This window comes from Cervus elaphus, chromosome 17 (genome assembly GCF_910594005.1).
Source record: "Cervus elaphus chromosome 17, mCerEla1.1, whole genome shotgun sequence".
Lineage (NCBI taxonomy): Eukaryota > Metazoa > Chordata > Mammalia > Artiodactyla > Cervidae > Cervus > Cervus elaphus.
Genome location: NC_057831.1, coordinates 24332532 through 24357299, shown reverse-complemented (window position 1 = coordinate 24357299; position 24768 = coordinate 24332532). Strand labels below are relative to the sequence as shown.

Here is a 24768-nt window from a genome sequence, read left to right as displayed (position 1 = left end):
AAAAGCAAAGACTTATTTCTTGCATTCATTTTTCTGTTATTCTTTTTTCCATGTCCCTAATATTTTGTGTTATTATTTTTTAAAAGTTGTAAGTATTATTAAAGGTTACCCAGTATTTATTCCAGTCAATAATTTTTATTATATTGCACTAAGATAAGTTTCTTTGTAAATAATTAAACTAACAATACATTTCCATTTCATTTGAAAACAGAATGACATTGACGAACTTGATGATATTCTCACATCCACATTCAAACATGAGATACCATTCTATGAATTCCAATCACTCCAAACTGAAATCTGCCCTCAAAAAGAATGTGAGTATTTTCCAACTGCATCAATTATTCTTTTTGTCACATTTCACTCTGTATAACTGCTTAATAAATATTACAGCAAAGAATGTAGAATTGCTGATGAAATGTTTTCAAAAACTCCCATCCCCTGATGAGAGAGCTGGTTTTTAGTCTAAGGAAATATTTGGATAATGAACGAGGAAAATTGTTCATCATAGCATTATTTATAATTACCAAAAATGGAATAACTCAGTCCTTTAAAGATAGGTAATTGATCAAATAAACTTTGGTACATATGTTAATGCAACTGTCATAAACAAATTTTATTATAAATTGATTTGCTGACTGGAGTGATGCTTTGATTTATACTTAATCAAATAAAAGTAGGATATATAGCAGGAGATAGAGTGTGAGCCTGTTTTAAGAGGTATATATGTTTAATAGCATATGTTTGTGTATATACATATATAAATAAATGCACACACCCATATATATATGCATATATACATATATAAATCAATAGTCTGTACAGATATGCATCTGCTATACTTGGATTCTGCTCTTTCAGGGATTACATTTTTTCATTTTGCTAAATCTGTGTTTTCTACAATGACTGCGCATTATTTTTATCATAGAAATATACATATACATATTTATAAAGGGAAATATTTATAAGAGCTACTATAATAAAAGACTGTACTTCTAAATGTTATCACAAGCTCAGTGGCATGCATTGTTTATTGCTTATTCCTGTGTTTTTGGTTGACATACTGTTTCTAATACAGTTTTATGCTCAGTATGTGCCAAACACAATGATGGAGATGTAATGGTGAGTAAGACAGGCATGGCTGCATGACATGAGAGGTCTCCTATAGGTATACTGTAGGGCTGATGAGCAAAGGTTTTCTTCGGTAGAGTTTCTGTGCTATTTGAAATAGTTTCATCATCGGGCTGTCAGGCCTGAGGGAAGCAGGAAGAAAAGAATAGGAGCCTTAAGGCACAACTGATTAGATTCACCCAGATGTGCTAGAATGTGCATTTCGTGTGGTAAGGTCACATTGTGTGGAAAGGGCATTGGTAGTCTGCTTTTGAATACGTAATCTTGTGAGAGTAATGCACAATTATTTTTATTTCCCACATACCTTTTAACAATATACAGTTCACTTACAAAAGTTAGACATTGGGTTGGGTTAGAAAAGGAACATGACATGATCCCTTACTTAAGATACTCATCGTTTAACTGGGAAAACAAGATATTATATATGTAATCATAGAAAGGAAAAAAAATGTGCTACCCTTCATGAAATTGATTTCATTGACAATAGAATTTTAGAGAAAAGCTATATTATTTTTCAAGATGTGTTTCCTAAAGGAAATAGGATTTTACCTAGATCTTAAATGATATGTCTCAATGAGAGAAGAGAAAGGAAACAGGAATTCTAAGGAAAAGAAAGTGTATGTAAAGGCATGAAGATGAAATGATGACACAATTTTTACAAATTCCCTCAGCATTATATTTAAGTTTGTGAAATGAGAATTGTGGAGTTGGAGAGGATAGGATGGCTTTGGTCCCTCATTTATAGATAAAGAATTCTAGGTAAGTTTGAAAGTGCTTCTGAGTGTCTCATTCATGTTGAAGGATCTGGATTTTAGAGTTGGAAAGGATGGAATAGACTTGGTCCTTTATTTTTTTTTTAGGAAAAGGATTCTTTATAGTTTAAATTGAAGCCCTGATAATGTGGATCTGATTCAATAGGTATGGGGAATAGTTAAGCTTCTGCTATTTAAACAAACTTCCAGGTAAAACTGATGTTGCTGGTTCTCAAACCTTGAGTATCAAGGGTTTAGAGCAGTGGTTCTGAAACTTGGCGCATGTTGTAATTAGCTACAAAGCCTTCAGAACAGCCTATGCCCAAGCCACACCCCCAAATTAATAAAGAATCTTTGAGTGGATTCCAGCTATCAGTACTTTTTCAGGTTTTCCAGGTAATTCCAGTGGGTGGCCAAGTTCATCAGTTCTCAATTTTTTCACTATATCAATATTGCGGACCTGCCAAATAATTCATCTTCGTATTGATCTTTGACACTGAGAATATATTACTCTCTTAAGTTAATAGCATATGAAAAATTTGATCCATTATTAGACTGTAATGATTATTTTGTATTTGGAAAAATATTTTTATGAAACGATTGCACTTTTGAGAAGAAGCTAAAAATGGATAGTTCAGTATAATCTAGGTAATTCATTCAAAAACCATATTGTTGGTTATTGCTAGGTGGCAGAGCTATTAAACCTATAACAGAAGCAAACATAACATAACATTAGATTCTAATTCCTAGTGAAAGTACAAAATAACATAATACAAATTACATAATAAAATATGCAACATAGACATGAATACGGCTGAACTCATGTTTTGCTTGCCTCATTGGCCCTATAATCTTGACTCAGTGTCAGCTTCAAAATATCTGATCTTTAAGACCTTGCACCTACATTTTCTTAATGTTCAGGATGAAAGGATGATGAGATTTGAGAAGCCTTATACATGGAATGGAATTAATGATATGTTGTTGAAGAACTTCTATAGAAACACCACTAGAGATATATGTAGCATAGTTCAACATAGAAAGAAATGTTTTCACAAACAAGAAATTACTGATGCTACTCCCTGAAGTCAAGTGGACCTTAGGAAGCATCACTACAAACAAAGCTAGTGGAGGTGATGGAATTCCAATTGAGCTATTTCAAATCCTGAAAGATCAAAGTGCTGAACTCAATATGCCAGCAAATTTGGAAAACTCAGCAGTGACCCCAGGACTGGAAAAAGTCAGTTTTCATTCCAGTCCCAAAGAAAGGCAATGCCAAAAATGCTCAAACTACTGCACAATTGCACTCATCTCACATACTAGTAAAGTGATGCTTAAAATTCTCCAAGCCAGACTTCAGCAATACATGAACCATGAACTTCCAGATGTTCAAGCTGGCTTTAGAAAAGGCAGAGGAACCAGAGATCCAATTGCCAACATCCACTGGATCATCAAAAAAGCAAGAGAGTTCCAGAAAAACATCTATTTCTGCTTTATTGACTATGCCAAAGCCTTTGACTGTGTGGATCACAACAAACTGTGGAAAATTCTTCAAGAGATGGGAATACCAGACCACATGACCTGCCTCTTGAGAAATCTGTATGCAGGTCAGGAAGCAACAGTTAAAACTGGACATGGAAAAACAGACAGGTTCCAAATAGGAAAAGGAGTACATCAAGGCTGTATATTATCACCCTGCTTGTTTAACTTATATGCAGAGTACATCATGAGAAACGCTGGGCTGGAGGAAGCACAAGCTGCAATCAAGATTGCCAGAATAAATATCAATAACCTCAGATATGCAGATGACATCACCATTATGGCAGAAAGCAAAGAGGAACTAAAGAGCCTCTTGATGAAAGTGAAAGAGGAGAGTGAAACAGTTGGCTTAAAGCTCAACATTCAGAAAACTAAGATCATGGCATCCGGTCCCATCACTTCATGGCAAATAGATGGGGAAACAGTGGAAACAGTGGCTGACTTTATTTTTTTGGGCTCCAAAATCACTGCAGATGGTGATTGCAGCCATGAAATTAAAAGACGCTTACTCCTTGGAAGGAAACTTAAGACCAACCTAGACAGCATATTATAAAGCAGAGACATTGCTTTGTCAACCAACGTCTGTCTAGTCAAGGCTATGGTTTTTCCAGTGGTCATGTATGGATGTGAGAGTTGGACTGTGAAGAAAGCTGAGTGCCGAAGTCTTGATGCTTTTGAACTGTGGTGTTGGAGAAGACTCTTGAGAGTCCCTTGGACTGCAAGGAGATCCAACCAGTCCATCCTGAAGGAGATCAGTCCTGGGTGTTCATTGGAAGGACTGATGCTGAAGCTGAAACTCCAATATTTTGGCCACCTGATGCGAAGAGCTGACTCATTTGAAGAGACCCTGATGCTGGGAAAGATTGAGGGCAGGAGGAGAAGGGGACGATAGAGGATGAGATGGTTGGATGGCATCACTGACTCGATGGACATGGGTTTGGGTGGACTCCGGGAGTTGGTGATGGACAGGGAGGCCTGGCATGCTGCAGTTCATGGGGTCACAAAGAGTCAGACACGACCGAGTGACTAAAATGAACTGAACTCCCTGAAAAGAAAATTAGGAACAGAAAGAAGCAATATCAAAGGTATTTTGCAAGAAATATTTTTAAATGTTGTCCCCAAATATGAATTTCACAATGCGTGAAGTTGTGTGTACCTCTTTAGTTTTCACTTTAAATCACCTGAATAGAATATAGGGGCAATGAAGAAATCAATTCAAAAGAAAAGAAATTGGGAAGATTATTCCTCATTCTGACATGAGAAGTAAAGGTAATAAGAAAATAATTGTATTCATGTAAACTCACTTCAAAGTAGTTACACATGCATCACTGCTAAAATAAAAACAGGAAATTAGGAACAGATTTACACATAACACATTATCGAAACTTGTAGTGATTGAGTAAACTAGAGTTTTGGTATGTAAATTGCCTGTAATATTATAGATTCTTCCAGTTCATTTTTTTGACAACACAGTCTCCAAGTATAGATTTTTTTCATATATCCTCCCAAGGATATATTTCACATATTCTCAAGTAAATTTCATGAGCTGAAGGTTTTTTTGTTGTTGTTCACTCAGTTGTGTCCAACTCTGACACCATGGACTGCAGGACACCAGGCTTCCGTGTTTTTCACTGTCTCCCGGAGTTTGCTCAGACTCATATCTATTGAGTTGATGATACCATCCAACTCTCTCATCCTCTCTTTCCCGCTTCTCCTCCTTCCCTCAGTCTTTCCTAGCATGAGGATATTTTCCAATGAATGGACAGTTTGCATAAGGTGGTCCAAGTATTGGCGCTTCAGCTTCAGCATCAGTCCTTCCAATGAGTGTTCAGGATTGATTTGTTTGATTGACTGGTTGGATCTCCTTGCTGCCCAAGGGACTCTCAAGAGTCTTCTCCAGCACCACAGTTCAAAAGCATCAGTTGTTAGGCACTCAGCCTTCTTTGTGGTCCAGCTTTCACATCCATACATGACTATTTTTTGTGTATCATTACTAAAAACGAAAATAAACCCTCATGAATTCTTAGAAGTTTAACACACTCTGCTTTATACTAGGTACTCTTCTAGATGCTGAGGGAAGATAGAGGAATGTGAGATAAATAAGTAAAATCCATACATTCAGAGTGCATCCAAGAAGAAGGAAGAGAAAATAAAATCAGAAAAATCAGTATCACTAATATAGTATGTTTTTCCTCTACTAATAAGAGCTAATGCTTGCATATTATGTACTCTGGGTTAAGAATAATTCTAAGAACGTCTCTTACTTTATATCATGTAATTCCTCTCAACAAACCCATGGTAGGTACTATTTTCAAACCTGGTTTACAGATGAGGCATTGAGAGATGTCTATCATTTGCTCAAATGGTGGCAGGGCTGGGGTGAATCCAGTCAGCCAGCAGAGGTTATTAACCACTCCCTGGCCACTGCCTCCCTATCCACTGTGACGAGCTGTGGCTCTCTGAGGCACAGGAGCCCCAGAGAAAGAGGGACAGTTGGAGTTAGCTTCTCAGGCAGATGACCTTACTGAAGAGGAAAGGTTATGAATTATTTGTGCTGAATTATTTAAATTTATGACTTTAATGAATAATTTATAAAGCCAAGTTTGAAATTATCTCAGATACTCTTTATGGTATTTTTTTGCAATCCCCAAAACATAGTGATTTTTGTTTCATAGCACATTTTTCTCTTCAAATCACAACTTTTGCCTCTGGGGGCAAATGCTGTCCTTGAGGAAGGAGCCCTGTCCATTTTGTTCATGAATTTATTCCTAGTGCCTGAAAAAGTCTCTAGTACTCAGTAAATACTTAATGTGTTAATTTGTTGATGGCAATGAAGCTAACCATAGATTAAAATCAATAAAACCCTGGTAAGCATTAGGTATCAGACTAGTATTATTTGAGCTTCAAAAATAAAGAGCTCTTGTTTATAGGACTATAAGGCAGCTTATCTGGCTTCCCAGTTGGTGCTAGTGGTAAAGAAACCGCCTGCCAATTCAGGGAGACCTAAGAGATGTGGGTTCGATCCCTGGGTTTGGGAGATCCCCTGGAGGAGGGCATGGCAACCCACTCCAGTATTCTTACCTGGAGAATCTCATGGACAGAGGAGCTTGGCAAGCTGCAGTCCATAGGGTCACACAGAGTTGGACACAACTAAAGCAACTTAGCCTGCAAACAAAGCAACTATTTAGAATATCACTTTCTTTTCTTTTCCCTTGTTTTCTTTCATCTTCTACCTCTTATCTATGTCATCTGCCATTAACAGAACGAAAAACTGGCACACGAGCCTTCTGAATGTCCTGCACTGAACTGTATGACGGCTCATGCTCAGTCGTGTCCGACTCTTTGCGACCCCGTGGACTGTAGCCCTCCAGGCTCCTCTGTCAAGGGGATTTACAAAGCAAGAATACTGGAGTGGATTGCCATTCCCTTCTCCTGAACTATCTGTGCTCAAATTATGGAGACACATATGTTCATCTTCTCTGAGCTGACACACAAAAAACGTAGAATTTTCAGGGTCAAACTTAATATGTGTAAATCTGTAAGTTTATCACAGGGTTAGAGAAAAACATGAATACTATCCATTAGTAACTGGCAACAAGAAATAGTCTCTGTAACATTCACTCATTTTATTAAGAAAAATGCACACATGTGTTAGCCTTGATTACACACACACACATACAAACACACACACAGCAGAAAGGGTGTCTGTTTGGTTTTTTTTCTCTTTTAAATTACAGATTGAATAAGTTAATCCTTAAGGAACTCCCTGTTACTTTTGCAGCTGTCATACAATGATAATTTTCAAACCTAGAGTTTCTATCCTCTGAAAAGCTTGACAGGTCCAGAAATCCCCCATACCACCCAACTACTAACCTATCTGGAAACAATCTTCATGAAGGAACTCCTTTGCTCTCTGGGTATTACCTTTACTAAACAGTTACAGAATATCTTTTTAGTGTTATTGCAGGTGTGGCTATTCACTGCATTTAGAACTTGATTTTTAGGTCTTGTTATAGTTTACCAGAATCAGTGCAGTCATTTCCCTCACTGAGTTAGGATTCTCCAGAGAAACGGGATCAAGGGTATGTACTAAGAGAGTAAAAGGTTTACTTTAGGGAACTGACTCATGTGATTGTGAGGCTGCTGCTGCTGCTAAGTCACTTCAGTCGTGTCCAACTCTTGGCGACCCCATAGATTGCAGCCTAGCAGGCTCCTCCGTCCATGGGATTTTCCAGCAAGAGTACTGGAGTGGGTTGCTGTTGCCTTCTCTGGATTGTGAGGCTAGCAATTCTGAAATCGGCGAGGCAGGCCAACAAGCTGAACCTTCCAGCAGAAGTTGATGTTACAGTCTTAAGTCTGAAGGCAGTCTGGAGACTGAATTCCTTCTCTTTGGTAAACCTCAGTCTTTTCTCCTAGGCCTTCAACTGATTGGATGAGATTCGCCCACAATATGGAGGGTAATCTGCTTTAAAGTCCTTTATGTAAATATTAATCACACCTAAAAAATACTTTCACAGTAACCTCAAGACTGGTGTTTGACCTTACAACTGCCCACGATAACCAAGACAGTTGACTCATAAAATTAACCATCACACTCACCATCCTTCTCCTGTTCAGAGGTCAGCAGCTCTAAAAGACTGTAGTTGACCCACATGGATTTAGGGATCCCCCAACAATCTGTTTGAAAAATCTTGGTCAATAGATTTGCAAAGCAATTGTATCCAGTTGATAGAAAAATTTCTCAGAATATCCTATCCTGGTTTGGGTAATAAGGATGTGTTGGTAGTGTGGTAACAGCTATAATTTGGGTCATATGCATAATATTAACTCTTGGTCAAGGAAAAATATATATTGCTGAGAGTGTTAAGACATGTTGAATTGTAGAGTTATTACCACTTTCTTGTTTCATAAGAGTGCCTTTTGGTTTAACACCACTTGTTTAGTATAGTAAGTGAAATAATTGCCTCCTAATGGTATTCACTGGAGAAGGAAATGGCAACCCACTCCGTTATTCTTCCCTGGGAAATCCCATGGACAGAGGAGCCTGGCAGGCTACAGTTCATGGGGTCACCAAAGAGTTGAACATGACTTAGCGACTAAACAACAGCAACAAAGATATTCACATCCTAGTCCCTAGATCTGTGAATTTGTTACCTTAAATGACAAAAGAAACTCTGGGACCCTATTTCAGAATACTTCCTCTTCCATAAAAAACAAAAACAAAAACAAAAAAAAACTGTTCTCTGGTGATTATTAATGTTTAGTGATACAGGAGCCAAGTTTATAACCAATATGCTCCATTCAAAGTCACAAATATCTAATATACTTTAATGCCATATAATTGTATTGCCATCAACACTCCCACTTGAACTTCTCCATGACAATGAAATGTGACCTTCTTTAATGAATACCCCTTCTCTTCTACCTCATAAGTTTGTAGCCATAAACCTGAATGTTATCTTAAATCCAACTCTTTCCTTCGGAGTCTGAACAGCCTTTTCTCTTGAATGTCTGATGTCTCAGTCCTTGCACATTTTTACTGCCTCCTCTCTAATTCATTCAGGCTGTCAGTTATTCCTTCTTCCTTCTGAAAAAGCTTCCTAGCAGGTTTCTCTAAATATTTCACCTTTCTTTCCAGCCATCCTACATGTAGATGCTTCCCTAATCATTCTCATATTTAATTTATATTCTGCTTATCCACTACATATGACAATATTCCCAAAGTTCTAACCAACTCCTTTACTGCCCAGAAAAATTTCCAAGATTACTTTCCTGCCTTAATTCACTATATTATCAAAATTATTTAATATTTTTTAAAGAATAAATCAGGTTCTCAAGACTATAAGAAGTCCTCAAAAAATACCAAATGCTCCTAACAAAATCTCACACATTTGTCAGATATGTTGATTTACTACTTGGTAGCATACATTCTTTGGCTTTCTGTGTGAAAACCATACAAAGGACAGTGGGTAACTTTCTACCCGGAAGGCACGACCTGGAGGTAGAGTAACTAGACATTTGATCCTTACCCAGCCCATCTTGTTTCCATACTCTTAGCATTCCAAGTTTCCTGGATCTTTCTAGACTCTTTCTTGGCTTCTTTCTAGGTTCTTATTCCTTTGCTGTTCAGAATCAGAAGCAAACATATTGGTAATTTTCGAAAGGTATTTTTTAAATGAACATAGGAACAAAATACTATCGCATATGCATATAAATAAAGTTTCTAGACAGATAACAAACTGCACCAAAGAACTTTAGTATTCCATTATTTCCCTTGTGTGCTTAATTTACGGTATCAAGATTCTAGAAATACAGTAATTTCGGTAGTATTATTTTTTTGCCAGCAATTCTCAATAGGTGATATCTACTCTTTCAACAGGATAGGAAGAGTGACGCCTCATATGTTGCATATGTGCTCCTCCAAAGCAGTCAGATTCATAAACCCAGTCATGCTCTCTCTGTCTTATAGATCCATAGAAATAGTAACATTTCATCTGACTCCAAACCCTATGATGAAAGGAATAGGAATGGAAATCATTACCTTTATTCAACTTTGCAAATATCATCCTTACCCACTTAGTTGGTATCTGATTAGCATCCAGGGAAAATTACCCTAAAACCATCTGTGGCATAGCCTCTAGCCCAGAAGAATATCCTAAGTCCTACAATTCTGACCTCAAACTTATAATTTTATAAAAGAAGAAACAGAGGTCCAGGGAAGTGAAAGAACTTTTATAAGTACCACAGATTTAGTGGCTGAGCTGAAATTAGAAGGCAGATCCCCTGACTTTGTATCTTCTCTGGCATGTGCTTCATTGTTTGTCCATCACACATTGAGGGAATAAAGATTTACTATTCCAGATAATGATTTAAGAGAACAGAGGATTACATGCATGCACTTCCAGTTTGCGTATGCATCTTACTTTAAAAATTTTAAAGCTAACCCTGGGCATATTCCCATTTTATTATTCTGGGAAGCTAGGTTAATCTTTTGAAAGCTTTGGTTTGAGAACTTCAATCTAATTATTGGCCATCTTTTATAGGGATTATCTTGAACTGTTAGAAATGGCTCAGCCTAAATAAATGTGACTTGATTTCTTTACTAGGTTCCAGGTCATCTCTTTTATTTTTATTTCCAAAGCTAATGAAATTGAATTTTTGTTGGAAAATTCCTCTACCAGACATTTAATTCTGTTCCTCTGAAATTACCATTTGAAAGACATTGATTGAAACAACTGAAAACTGAAAATTTGTCAAGAAAAAAAGCTAAAAGCAGTTTGGCCACACCCTAGTGTGAGTTATGGCTTTTTACTTTACCTTGAAGGGAAAAAAGTGGAAGCAGTGACAGATTTTATTTTCTTGGGCTCCAAAATCACTACCGACAATGCCTGCAGCCATGAAAGGATGGGGAATACATGTAAATCTATGGCTGATTCATATCAATGTATGACAAAAAAAAATAATAAATAAATTTTAAAAAAAAAGAAAGAAAAAATAAATAAATAAAAGACTCTTGCTCCGTGGAAGGAAAGCTATGACAAACCTAGATTGCTTATTAAAAAGCAAAGTCATCTCTTTGCCAAAAAAGGTCCATCTAGTCAAAGCTATGGTTTTTCTGGTAGTCATGTATGGATGTGAAGTCAAAATCGCTCAGTCATATCTGATTCTTTGCAATCCCATGGACTATACAGTCCATGGAATTCTCCAGGCCAGAATACTGGAGTGGGTAGCCATTCCCTTCTCCAGGGGATCTTCCCAACCCAGGGATTGAACCCAGGTCTCCCCCATTGCAGGTGGATTCTTTACCAGCTGAGCCACCAGGGAAGTCCAAGAATACTGGCGTGGGTAGCCTATCATTCTCCAGCGGATCTTCCCGACCCAGGAATTGAACTGGGGTCTCTTGCATTGCAGGTGGATTCTTTACCAGCTGAGCTCCCAGGGAAGCCCATATGTATGTGAGATGGATTATAAAGAAGACTAGCACTGAAGAATTGATGCTTTTGAGCTGTGATGCTGGAGAAGACTCTTGAGAGTCCCTTAGACTGCAAGGAGATTAAACCAGTCAATCCTAAAGGAAATCAGCCCTGATTATTCATTGGAAGGACTGATGCCATTGGAGCTCAAGCTCCAATACTCTGGCCTCCTGATGTGAAGAGCCGACTCATTGGAAAAGACCCTGATGCTGGGAAAGATTGAGGGCAAAAAGGAGAGAGGAGTGGCAGAGGATAAAATGGTTACACAACATCACCTAAATGGACATGAATTTGAGTGAACTCTGGAAGACAGTGAAGGCCAGAGAAGCCTGACCTGCTGCTATCCATGGGGTCATAGAGTTGGACACGACTTAGCAAATGAACAATCTTGATTAAATGAAAATTTCCATGAAATGAAATTATATTTCATGAAAATATATGCAATGAGATGTATATTGCAGATTAAGTACACTCTAAAAGTTTTTTTTAATATCTTAAAGAATCTATTATTTTAATCTAATAGGTGAGATTAACAAACTATTTACAAAACAAAAGCTGTGAATTTAAGAAATGATAAACTTAAGGTCTTTAGGTCTCATTGGACTTTGGCTTCTGATTAAGATGTACAACAACATAAGAGTCTACTATTCTTACTGTGATAGGAAGAACAAGCAAGATGATCTTCGAAATCATAGTAGCCTTTTTAAATACAGCAGAAAATGAATGACAAAAGAAATCTGAATGAACTAACTTCCAGGAAAGAACAAGCCCTTCACGATAGAGAAGCAACTCATAACTTTCCTCATCCCTTACAAAGCAAAAAGACAAGAATTCACTGCAGATGAGGAATAAAGAAAAACCAGCTGAATATTTAGCAAATATTTAATGGCTATACTTGAGCTAGTGTGATGAATGAAAATCCCAAAGAGCCCCCATTACAGAGTGGGTCTGCATCACCCACTAACTTTTGTAGGTTGTCTTACGTGCACAAAGCTAGTATATCAATACTGGAGGCAGGCAGTAGGTCAAGAAAGACCCTTAAAATACCCTTAAAATACACTTGTTCAGTCTCTCAGTTGTGTCTGACTCTTTGAGACCCCATGGACTGCAGCACACCAGGCTCCCCTGTCCTTCCCTATTTCCCAGAGTTCACTCAAATTCATGTCCATTAAGTCAGAGAAGCTGTCTAACCATCTCATCCTCTGCCACTCCCTTCTCCCTTTTGCTTTCACTTTTTCCCAGCATCTTTTCCAATGGATCTTTCCAATTGGATCTTTTCCAATGAATTGGCTCTTTGCATCTGGTGGCCAGAGTATTGGAGCTTGAGCTTCAACATCAGTCCTTCCAATGAGTATTCAGGGTTGATTTCCTTTAGGATTGATTGATTGGTTTGATCTCCTTGTGGTCTAAAGGACTCTGAGGAGTATTCTCTAGCACTGCAGTTCAAAAGCATTCTTTGGTGCTCAGCCTTCTTTATGGTCCAATGGTCCAACTCTCACATCTCTACATGACTACTAGAAAAACCATAACTTTGGCTAGATGGCCCTTTGTCAGCAAAGTGATGTCCCTGCTTTTTATTTATTTATTTATTTTTTGATGTCCCTGCTTTTTAATATGCTGTTTAGGTTTGTCATAACTTTCCTTCCAAGGGGCAAGTGCCTTTTAATTTCATGGCTGCAGTTGCCATCCATGCTGATTTTGGAATCCAAGAAAATAAAGTCTGTCACTGCTTCCACTTTTTCCCCTTCTATTTGCCATGAAATGATGGGACTGGATGTTATGATTTTAGTTTTCTGAATGTTGCATTTTAAGCCAGCTTTTTCACTCTCCTCTTTCACCCTCATCAAGAGACTCTTCAGTTCCTCTTTACTTTCTATCATTACAGTGTTATCCTCTGCATATCTGAGGTTGTTGATATTTCTCCTGACAATCTTGATTTTAGCTTGTGATTCATCCAGTCTGGCATTTCACATGATGTACTCTACATATATGCTAAACAAACAGGGTGACAATATACAGCACTGACATACTTCTTTTCCAATTTGGAACCAGTCAGCTTTTCCATGTCTGATTCTAACTGTTGCTTTTTGACTTGCGTACAGGTTTCTCAGGAGACAGGTAAGGTGGTCTGGTATTCCCATCTCTAAGAATTTTCTACAGTTTGTTGTGATTCACACAATCAAAGGCTTTAGCATAGTCAATGAAGCAGAAGTCAGTGTTTTTCTGGAATTCCTTTGTTTTCTCTATGATCCAATGAATGTTGGCAATTTGATCTGTTTCTCTGCCTTTTCTAAATCCTTCTTGTACATCTGGAAGTTCTCAGTTCTTGGACCACTAGTGGCTGCTAAAGAGCAGGAGTGGGACAGAGTTGCTGAAACAAATTCCATCAAAGCTTTTATTGTATGGAAAGCAGCAGCAAACAGATTCTAAATATAGAGAGCTGTAAAAGTGGAGTAATATCCCCTATTTGGGATAGTAAGGAATCTACCTTAACTGGGTGTATACAGAGGCTGTACAAAATCTGAGTGAGATATTCTGAGGTGAAAACTTCTGGAGGCAGAACTTGAGAGGAAAAATAACCATCCAGTTACCCAAAGGCTGACAGCCAGTCTGTAGAGCAACAGAGATTTCTTGAGTCTCACCGAAGCTTAGATCCCATGCTGTGCAAGAAAATTATGGTTCTGCCCTCAAAGTATTTGAAGCCAGTGATTAACTAAATCTAAGTGAAGTCACAAAAAAATGACCAAGTTCAGCTCATCTACAGATTAGTTTGAGTCAGGTTTCAAGTCTAATTGTCTGAGTGAAGAAAGCGTGTGCCTTTTCCTGGGGTAGATATTGTTTACTTTGATCCTTTAGTACATTGTTCAGCACCAGATATAAAATTATAAGAAATACAAAGAAGGAATTAAAGATGACCTGTGATCAAGAGAAGATAGTCATTAGAGGCAAACATAGAAATGCTCCAGATGTTGAAATGGTCAAATAGGAACATTAACATAATTATGATATGTATGTTACAGAATCTACTGTAAAATGGTACAAATGCATAAAGAGATGGAAATTTCATCAGAGCAATGGAAATTATAATTTTAAAAAAGGAAATTCTAGAAACATATAATATCAGAAAATTTTTGAATATTAGGTGGGCATAATTGTAGAAAAAATAGAAAAGAATCAGTTTACTTGAAGACAGTCAAAATAAATTATTCAAACTGAAAAAGATGAAAAATCCAGAGTCTAAGTAAAACTTTAAAAGAAGAACAAACTCAGCTTATCTACTCAGATTTGACTCGAGGTCTATGGGATAATATTACATATCAAGCATATGTGTAATTTAATTCTCAGAGTAAAAAGAGAGAATGAGCAGAAAAATATTTGAAGAACTAAAGGCTGGGGAATGATCCAAAATTGATGAATGACATTAAACCATAAATTCAATAATCCCTGTAACCCCCTAGCAGAATATATACAAAAATTTTATACCTACCCACCCCAGAGTTAAACTGATAAAAATCAAAGATAAAGAGAAAATCTTAAAAGTACCTGGGGTAGGAGTTGACCTGAGGATGTGTGTATTGAGGAAAGCACATGCCATACAGGAAAAGAATAAGAATTACACCTGACTTCTCATCAGAAATAGAGAAGAAAATGGAATGCAAGAGTATATACTGTATGATTCCAGTTGTGTAAAATATCAGATGAGATAAAACTCATCTGTTTTGATAAAAATTAGACAGTAGTTGCCTCTGAAGTGGAGAATTGACTCGAATGAAACAGAAGGGAACTTGCAATGGTGATTAAAGTTTCTTCAGCTTGTTTTGGGTGGTGGTTATGTAGATATGTGTAACTGTCAAAATTCCTGAAACTCATGATCAGTGAAATGACACTTCTGTAATTTTTCAAAAGCAATCAAAACATAAATATCTGTAAGCAAAAACATTACTAATCATGTGGTCTAGAATAAAATTAAGCACTGAAGAAGAGCAAAGGATAGATTGCAATAATCCCCTGAGTCACTGATACATTCTTTGATCAGCACTCATTCCCTGACGGCTTCTCAGGTGGCTCGGTAATAAAGAATCCACCTACCAACGCAGGTGACTTAAGAGACGCAGGTTCGATCCCTGGGTTGGGAAAATCCCCTGGAGTAGGAAATGGCAACCCACTCCAGTAGTCTTACCTGGAGAATTCCATGGACAGAGGAGCCTGGTGGGCTACAGTCTATGGGGCCACAAAGAGTCGGACATAAGTTAGCGACTGATCATGCGTGTGTGCGTTCTCTGACACTGAGTGAATGCCCAGGAGAGAGGCTCACCCAACAAGGTTTGTTTGTTTGTTTTATTAAGATAAAGAACTTTCTTATCTTACACTGTTACAAACGTGCTTGTATGGTACACAGAGCAATTCATTCTTGTCTCAAATTCTTATAGTAATCAAATCTTATCTCAAATTCTTATAGTAATCAAATCAAGGTAAAATGTAAAAAGTATGATTTTATAAAAAGCATGATACCAGAAAACCCAAACTATTTAGCATAATTATACCTTTATTGACATGAATACCATTATTCATATATAAATATAATATCTATACTAATATAATGATATATACACATACATTAAGTATATTTAACTTAATGTCCTGAAAAATAATGCTAGAGGTCATGATCTAATTTGTATTAAAACAACTAATATTACTCCTACAAAACATTTTAATTCTTTGAAATGTTAGCTCTGCCATATATCAATTTCTTTAAAAAACAAATTAGAAATTTCCTAATTATTGGTCATTTACCTTAGCAAGCTGAGCATTTCTTACATAATGAAACTAAACAGCAGAAATAACCTCATCCAAGACCATAAAAGGGACGGCTGTAATGATCACATTGGGGCAGGTTTCAAACAGATCCACCATTTAAAAAGTGGAGTCAGCCTCTTAGGGTGATAACTAGTTGGAATAGTGAAATGAATTTGTGATCGTAAGGTTGGGGCAAAGGTGAGTTAGGATAAAGAAGCTTTAAACCATTGGATGCAAAAGAGAGAGAGAAAAGGAAACTAAGATTCTTGTGGGCACTTTTTAGAATATGTTGTCATTTAATTATGTCAATAGCCCTGCAAAGTTGGACGCTGAAATACTGAGATGCTGAAATACAGCTGGGCTCAAATACTGAGTGGCTTGCTGAAACTTCACACAGTGAACATATGGCAAAGCCAGCTGATTGTAAGCCCGCACCTTCATAAGGATCATATTCTGTATAGCTCAAGGGATATGAAGATCAGGTAATTTAGAGGAAATGCATTTCACCTCAACAGAAGTAAAAATGTCTAATGATCAGTGTTGTCTAATCAAGAAACAGTGCCTTAGGAAGTAAAAAAAAAAAAAAAACTCGATCATTAGGGCTATGCAGGCAGTATGTGGAAGATTATCTCTTATAGACTGTAGGAAGGCAATTCTCTTACTGGGTAGGAAACTGGAAAGATGACTTCCAAAGCTTTTTCATGTCTATAACTTCACAAAGACTTCTAGTAGGTTAGTGGGTTTTCAGCTACAACTAAAAATGAAATAAAGAAATGGAAAATAAAGGAACCAGCCTACAAGCCTGTAGTTCCATTTAATATATGCAGCATAATCTTAAATCAGCAGAACTTCTTTCTTTTATGTGCCAGAAAACATGGCTCAGAATATCAAAACTGTCAAGAAATGAGCCCTGGAAAATCCATGTCCACTTCGTCACTGTCTTTCTTATTCTTCCTGGTGTATAAAAAGAGAGATTCTTAATCAAGTTTATCGTAGTTGTTTCTAATACTATATCACCTTAAACTTGAAAAATTTACAAACAGGCTATAGGTGAATGTATTTGTATACTGACGAAACACTTATTTAATGAAAATAATATTTTGTTCTGCAATAACTGTGATTCAAAAGTATACCAGAATAGCAATGTGCAGGAACAACGCGTAAGGCAGTGACTGGCAAGTGATGATGGTATAACAGAGAAAGATGACCAAGGGCATGTAAAAATCTGACATCATGCAAATATTTTTCTTTACTAACTTTGGTTTGGTTTAATTATCAGTTCAGTTCAATTGCTCAGTTGTGTTCAACTCTTTGCAACCCCACGAATCGCAGCACGCCAGCCCTCCCTGTCCACCAACTCCTGGAGTTTACCCAAACCCATGTCCATCAAGTCGGTGATGCCATCCAGCCATCTCATCCTCTGTCATCCCCTTCTCCTCCTGCCCCCAATCCTTCCCAGCATCAGGGTCTTTTCAAATGAGTCAGCTCTTCACATCAGGTGGCCAAAGTATTGGAGTTTCAGCTTCAGCATCAGTCCTTCCAATGAACACTCAGGACTGATCTCCTTTAGGATGGACTGGTTGGATCTCCTTTCAGTCCAAGGGACTCTCAAGAGTCTTCTCCAACACCACAGTTCAAAGGCATCAAGTCTTCGGTGCTCAGCTTTCTTTATAGTCCAACTCTCACATCCATACATGACCACTGGAAAAACCATAGCCTTGACTAGATGGACCTTTGTTGACAAAGTAATGTCTCTGCATTTAAATATGCTATCTAGGTTGGTCATAACTTTCCTTTCAAGGAGTAAGCGTCTTTTAATTTCATGGGTGCAATCACCATCTGCAGTGATTTTGGAGCCCCAAAAAATAAAGTCTGACACTGTTTCCACTGTTTCCCCATCTATTTCCCATGAAGTGATGGGACCAGATGCCATGATCTTAGTTTTCTGAATGTTGAGCTTTAAGCCAACTTTTTACTCTCCTTCACTTTCATCAAGAGGCTTTTTAATTCCTCTTCACTTTCTGCCATAAGGGTGGTGTCATCTGCATATCTGAGGTTATTGATATTTCTCCCGGCAGTCTTGATTCCAGCTTGTGCTTCTTCCAGCCCAGCCTTTCTCATGATGTACTCTGCATATAAGTTAAACAAGCAGGGTGACAATATACAGCCTTGACATACTCCTTTTCCTATTTGGAACCAGTCTGTTGTTCCATGTCCAGTTCTAACTATTACTTCCTGACCCGCATAAAGGTTTCTCAAGAGGCAGGTCAGGTGGTCTGGTATTCCCATCTCTTGAAGAATTTTCCACAGTTTGTTGTGATCCACACAGTCAAAGGCTTTGGCATAGTCAATAAAGCAGAAATAGATGTTTTTCTGGAACTCTCTTGCTTTTTTGATGATCCAGTGGATGTTGGCAATTTGATCTCTGGTTCCTCTGTCTTTTCTAAATCCAGCTTGAACATCTGGAAGTTCATGGTTCACATATTGCTGAAGCCTGGCTTGGAGAATTTTAAGCATTACTTTACTAGAGTGTGAGATGAGTGCAATTGTGTGGTAGTTTGAGCAGTATTTGAGATTGCCTTTCTTTGGGACTGGAATGAAAACTGACCTTTTCCAGTCCTATGGCCACTGCTGAGTTTTCCAAATTTGCTGACATATTGTGTGCAGCACTTTCACAGCATCATCCTTTAGGATTTGAAATAGCTCAATTGGAATTCCATCACCTCCACTAGCTTTGTTCGTAGTGATACTTCCTAAGGCCCACTTGGCTTCACATTCCAGGATGTCTGGCTCTAGGTGAGTGATCACACTATTGTGATTATCTGGGTCATGAAGATCTTTTTTTGTATAGTTCTGTGTTTTCTTGCCACCTCTTCTTAATATCTTCTGCTTCTGTTAGGGCCATACCATTCCTTTATCGAGCCCATCTTTGCATGACATGTTCCCTTGGTATCTTTAATTTTCTTGAAGAGATCTCTAGTCTTTCCTGTTCTACTGTTTTCCTCTATTTCTTTGCATTGATCGCTGAGGAAGGCTTTCTTATCTCTCCTTGCTATTCTTTGGAACTCTGCATTCGAATGGGTATATCTTCCCTTTTCTCCTTTGCTTTTCACTTCTCTTCTTTTCACAGGTCTTTGTAAGGTCTCCTCAGACAGCCATTGTGCTTTTCTGCATTTCTTTTTCTTGGGGATGGTCTTGATCCCTGTCTCCTGTACAATGTCACAAACCTCTATCCATAATTCATCAGGCACTCTATCAGATCTAGTCCCTTAAATCTATTTCTCACTTCCACTGTATAAGGGATCTGATTTAGGTCATACCTGAATGGTCTAGTGCTTTTCTCTACTTTCTTCAATTTAAGTCTGAATTTGGCAATAAGGAGTTCATGATCCGAGCCACAGTCAGCTCCTGGTCTTGTTTTTGCTGACTGTATAGAGCTTCTCCATTTGGCTGCAAAGCATATAATCAATCTGATTTCGGTTTTGACCATCTGGTGATGTCCATGTGTAGAATCTTCTCTTGTGTTGTTGGAAGAGGGTGTTTGCTATGACCAGTGCATTCTCTTGGCAAAACTCTATTAGCCTTTGCCCTGCTTCATTCCATACTCCAAGGCCAAATTTACCTGTTGCTCCAGGTGTTTCCTGACTTCCTACTTCTGCATTCCAGTCCCCTATAATGAAAAGTACATCTATTTTGAGTGTTAGTTCTAAAAGGTCTTGTAGGTCTTCATAGAACCATTCAACTTCAGCTTCTTAAGCATTACTGGTTATGCCAGTTATGCCCCTGGTTGGGGCATAGGCTTGGATTACTGTGATATTGAATGGTTTGCCTTGGAAACGAACAGAGATCATTCTGTCGTTTTTGAGACTGCCTCCAAGTACTGCATTTTGGACTCTTTTGTTGACCATGATGGCTACTCCAACTCTTCTAAGGGATTTGTGCCCACAGTAGTAGATATAATGGTCATCTGAGTTAAATTCACCCATTCCAGTCCATCTTAGTTCGCTGATTCTTAGAATGTCAACGTTCACTCTTGCCATCTCCTGTTTAGTTATAGCAGAAAATTATTTTATAGCTTATTTAAATGGAAATAAATAGAAAATTGCATCTTAATTCCTTTTTAAGAAAATACATTCTTTTTAGTTTGAAAATTGCTACCTACCTTGAACAGTTTCAGCTATTATAAGCTCATCTTTATAAAACACTTGATAATTTTTTACTCACTGCACACCATATAAGAAGGGACCAGTGCTTTTGTCATTGAAATTCAATCATAGATCTACCTGCAGCCATTTAGTTCTAACACATTTTGAAGGATAAAATATTTCCTTACCAGAAGTCTTTAACATGTCCTAAAGGCTTTTGTTTTGTTGTGTTTCCTGTTTAAACATACAAACCAATAACCTAAATAATTTATTTAGCCCTCAAACACCCACACACCCAAGTGAATTGAAAGCACCAAGTTTAGATCCCCTCTCTCTTCCTTTTTTTTTTTTTTTTTTTTTGGTTTACAAAATAGCAAAGAGATAAATGAGGCCAGATTCACAATTTTCCAAAACATTATGAGGTGGCTATTTTCACTGCTTCAGAATTTTGCTGAAAGATAATTGACTTCTGCTTTGATGGTTTTGTTTCTGTTACTATAAATCTTCACATTGCTTTCTTCTAATAATGCCACAGCAATTAAAGTGAGGTGTTGTGTAATTTCTGTAACACAGTTTTTCTAGCAAGATGTGAGAGTATAGAATAATAATAAACTATCACTCACCAGTTTGTGTATGTGTGTGTGTGTTATCATTGGGGTAGCAGTTTGCATTCATCATTTTATAGTTATGTATAGTTAATACATCATGTCTTCTAACTAATAGCTAATATTTAATTAAGAAATTCGAACTCCAAAACATTGACATGAAACCTGTAAAATCCTAATGAAAAATTCCATACTGAAGATTTTTATAAAAGTGCCTACCTGTATTTGCTATTGCAGTTACTTTTTGAAAGAAAAAACTCACAAAGAAATCTAACATAACCCTTCCTGGAATTTCATGTTCATTTCAACTTCAAAAGGAAACAAAGTAGGCGTGGAAGTATAAAACACCAAAAAGATCTTATAGAGGAATTTATTTGTTATTTAAGTATTTGGTTAATACTGAAATACATTCAAAAGGAGTGTTTACAATGAAATGTTTTTGTTTCGTTTTACATTTGAGATTGATATGCCTTTCTATATTAAACTTACCACACAAGTAAGGGAGAGGCACTAATGCTAGTGAGAATATTAATGTATGCTTAATTTAAGATGAGGAATAGCAAGGGGAGAGTCTACACTGCTAAAACCATTGATGGTTTCTTACTTGCAAAATCACCCTAAAAGTCAGCAATGCTTTGTGGGAATTATTTTTAAGAATAGATTGTGTTTGACTTTTTCTTATATGGTTCCAAATATGATGAAAAAAATTATTCTGTTTTGCTTATTTCAGATTCTTATTTCAAAGAACTTCCAACTCTTCTCCACTGTGCAGCAAAATTTGGGTTAAAGAACTTGGCTGTTCATTTGCTTCAATGTTCAGGAGCAACCAGGGCATCTAAGATAAAAAATTCGGAAGGTTCAGATCCAGCACATATTGCTGAAAGGCATGGTCATGAAGAACTCAAGAAAATCTTTGAAGACTTTTCAGTAAGTTGTTTTTTTCCATTTTATGTCTAAAACTGTTTTTATAAAATTAGTGTGTGTTTGTACATGTACATTGCTCTTTTGACAGCGATGCTACTATGTGGCTAGTTTGTAGGATCTGTTGGTTCTGAGTCATTGGTTGTCTTAAATGTTTTCCAAGATTAGTCCACTTGTTTTAATATTGCCATGAACCAGCTCTGATTCCATACTCCCACCCCTAAATAACCCTTTTTGAAACTTATCTGGCCTTTCTGGCTTCCAGATAACCTGTTCAGTATTGGAGAGGAGTTGATACAAAAGAAACAAAAACCTCTTACCTTTAGTGTTTTGTTCAAAAGTCTTAAGTAAGGCATTATTAGGCCCATGAAATGAGATAAATATTCATTAGGTTAAAGGAAAACATTTTGATAACCATTCAAAAAGTCTATCCAATCAAAAGCTAACTCATGTTGCTTAAGTTTCTTTCTGGTATGTGATTCCTTTTCTCTCTCTGTTAAGTCCCAATTGCTTTTTTGTATAACTTGAGCTTGAAGCCCCAAATTTTAGAACACCCTTTGAAAGATATTTGCTTTGTAATTATGAAACCAAGGGACAGTTCTTTTTGCAGTTTTTATTTTTATTTTATAATGGGAGGAAAATTGCTTTACAAGGTGTTGTGTTGGTTTATGCCATGCAGCAATGCGGATCACCACAGTTTTACATGTATCACCTCCCTCTTGAGCCTCCCTGCCCCAACCCCAGCCTAACCTCCTAGATCATCACAGAGCTCCATCCAGGCTGGCTCCCTGTGTTACAGAGCGGTTTCCCACCAGCTATCTGTTCTGCACTTGACAGTGCATAGATGTCTATGCTACTTTCTTCGTTCACAAGGGAGATTTTGAAAGAGAGGATACCACCTTAGGACATAAAACACATTTTGTGTTTCCATAGTCAAATTTAGAAAAGCAGTTATTTTCTGTTTGTAACAAAGGTGTGCACATTTTGCTTGAGAAAGTGAATTATAATACTTCTGATGGCTCTTAGGAAAATATAGTAGGCAATTACTGTGTTGGTGAATATGTCAAAATTTGTCTTTGGTTTCTCAAAAGATAAATAATTTTATTACCAGTGAACAGTTAATAGAGAACATTGAAATGCTTCTGGTCATTTTAGCATATATTCTAATTATTAGATTAAGTCACTATAATATTGGACTAATGAAAATCATCAGTGTTTCTTATTTCCAGAGGACAAAATGATAACCAATCTAGCTTTTTTCCCCACTTTTAAGAATAGCAAATGGTTATTGGAGAATACTGGTATCATCCACTATCTGGAATTACAATAGGATATCTTTTGCTTGTAAAAGAATACAGAAATTAATACAAAAATACATACAGAAATTAATAAACTATTTTTTAATCTCATGTCCTTCAAATGAGGAATAAGCATAATTTTTATTCCTGGAAAGGTTTTAGATAGTGATTGTCACATATCTGGTGAGTATAGTCATTTTAGTCGTTATCCACTATGTATAGTCATTGACCAATGCAACATGCCAGGTAAGTCAGTGAGTCAATTCAATTCAACCTTGTACATTGACACACAGTACTATTGTTCATTACATCCTGGGTACTCAATTCTACACAACTTTATTCTCAAAATTTTAACCACTGTTGGACTTAAAATTCCTCCTGAAAGTTTTCAGCATCCAGGGTTACTTTCTAAGATAAATTGACTTTCCAAGGGTAATGCATCCATTCTGGTCTCCAGTGAGGACTCGACTTTAACAGATGCAGCTCCATGCACATTACACATACTTCATAAGTAATATGGTACTAAATAATAATAACAGTAGGTATGAAAGCTAGTATGAGGGTAGGATTCAGTGGATGTGGAAAATAAATTTTTCTCTCTCACATCCTCTGGGTATTTATACCTTTGCTTCTGCAATAATAGCATTGATATTTGATTGATATCATTGTCTTTAGGTGACTTAATATTTACTCTTTCAGTGTGGCTACATTCTAATTTTGCAGGGTTATACTTGATAATTATTCTATTAAATTTGACAAACTCTTTTTTGTATTCTGTCTTTTTGTTACTAGTTTGCATTTTGCCAGTATGTCTATAGTAGACATTGCCATTATAGCTAGGATGGAGCAATTATTTTGCAAATGTATGTTTTGCTGTCACTATAGCTGAAGGAAGTGCCTATAGTTGTTGTAAGGGACAGCATTTTTATAAGCATATTTTATGGCTATGAATAGTTTTAGGTACAGTAATTTTGCAAGCTACCAAAGGTTCTTTTGTAAATGTGTGGTTAAGGAAATAGGAATTTATGAATTAGCTTGTGACATGCATGGTAAAGGGTGTTTCCTATTGATTTATTCTTCTAATATTCTTCTGATGACCAGTTTTATTTAAAATAAATCCAATAATCTTATCTGATTGTGGAAAGTATGTCAGAAAAACACATGTTGAAATTTTATACTATGAATTATAATAGCTATGTCTTTTTAAGGATATATCTAAACTTAATAGAGAAAATGTGCAATCTATTTGCATTGCTAAAATGCTTTATTGTTTCTTTCATAATATTTATACAGCTTTAATGTTATAATCACATTCTGAAAGATCTCAGAGTTGTCACATAGGCATTCAAATGTTCCATGAGCTACTTTTCAGAATTGTTTAAAGAAATAGATATTCTTTCAGTTTGAGGTTTATAATCCACCAATTGACCATACTTCTGCATTGCAGAAATATATATTTTTAAATTCAAACATACCCTCAACTGATTTACTGATTTCTTCAATTGTTCTTAATCCTCCACCAGTGAAACATTGTTCATTTTAGAATCTCAGAGGGTATTACAACACAGGGAGTTTGGTCGTAACTGAATAAAATTGGTAGAAGAAAAAAA

At 36.8% G+C, this 24768-nt stretch overlaps 1 protein-coding gene across 4 annotated transcripts in view; it reads left to right on the top strand.

Annotated features, from left to right (window-relative positions):
- Window positions 1–24768, top strand: part of BANK1 (B cell scaffold protein with ankyrin repeats 1) — a 317486-nt gene that overhangs the window by 127754 nt on the left and 164964 nt on the right. For all 4 annotated transcript variants that reach the window (XM_043871399.1, XM_043871400.1, XM_043871398.1 and 1 more), the window contains exons 6-7: window positions 212–317; window positions 21670–21866. In XM_043871399.1, coding sequence (XP_043727334.1) covers window positions 212–317; window positions 21670–21866 — 303 coding nt within the window. The remainder of the gene's footprint in view (window positions 1–211; window positions 318–21669; window positions 21867–24768) is intronic.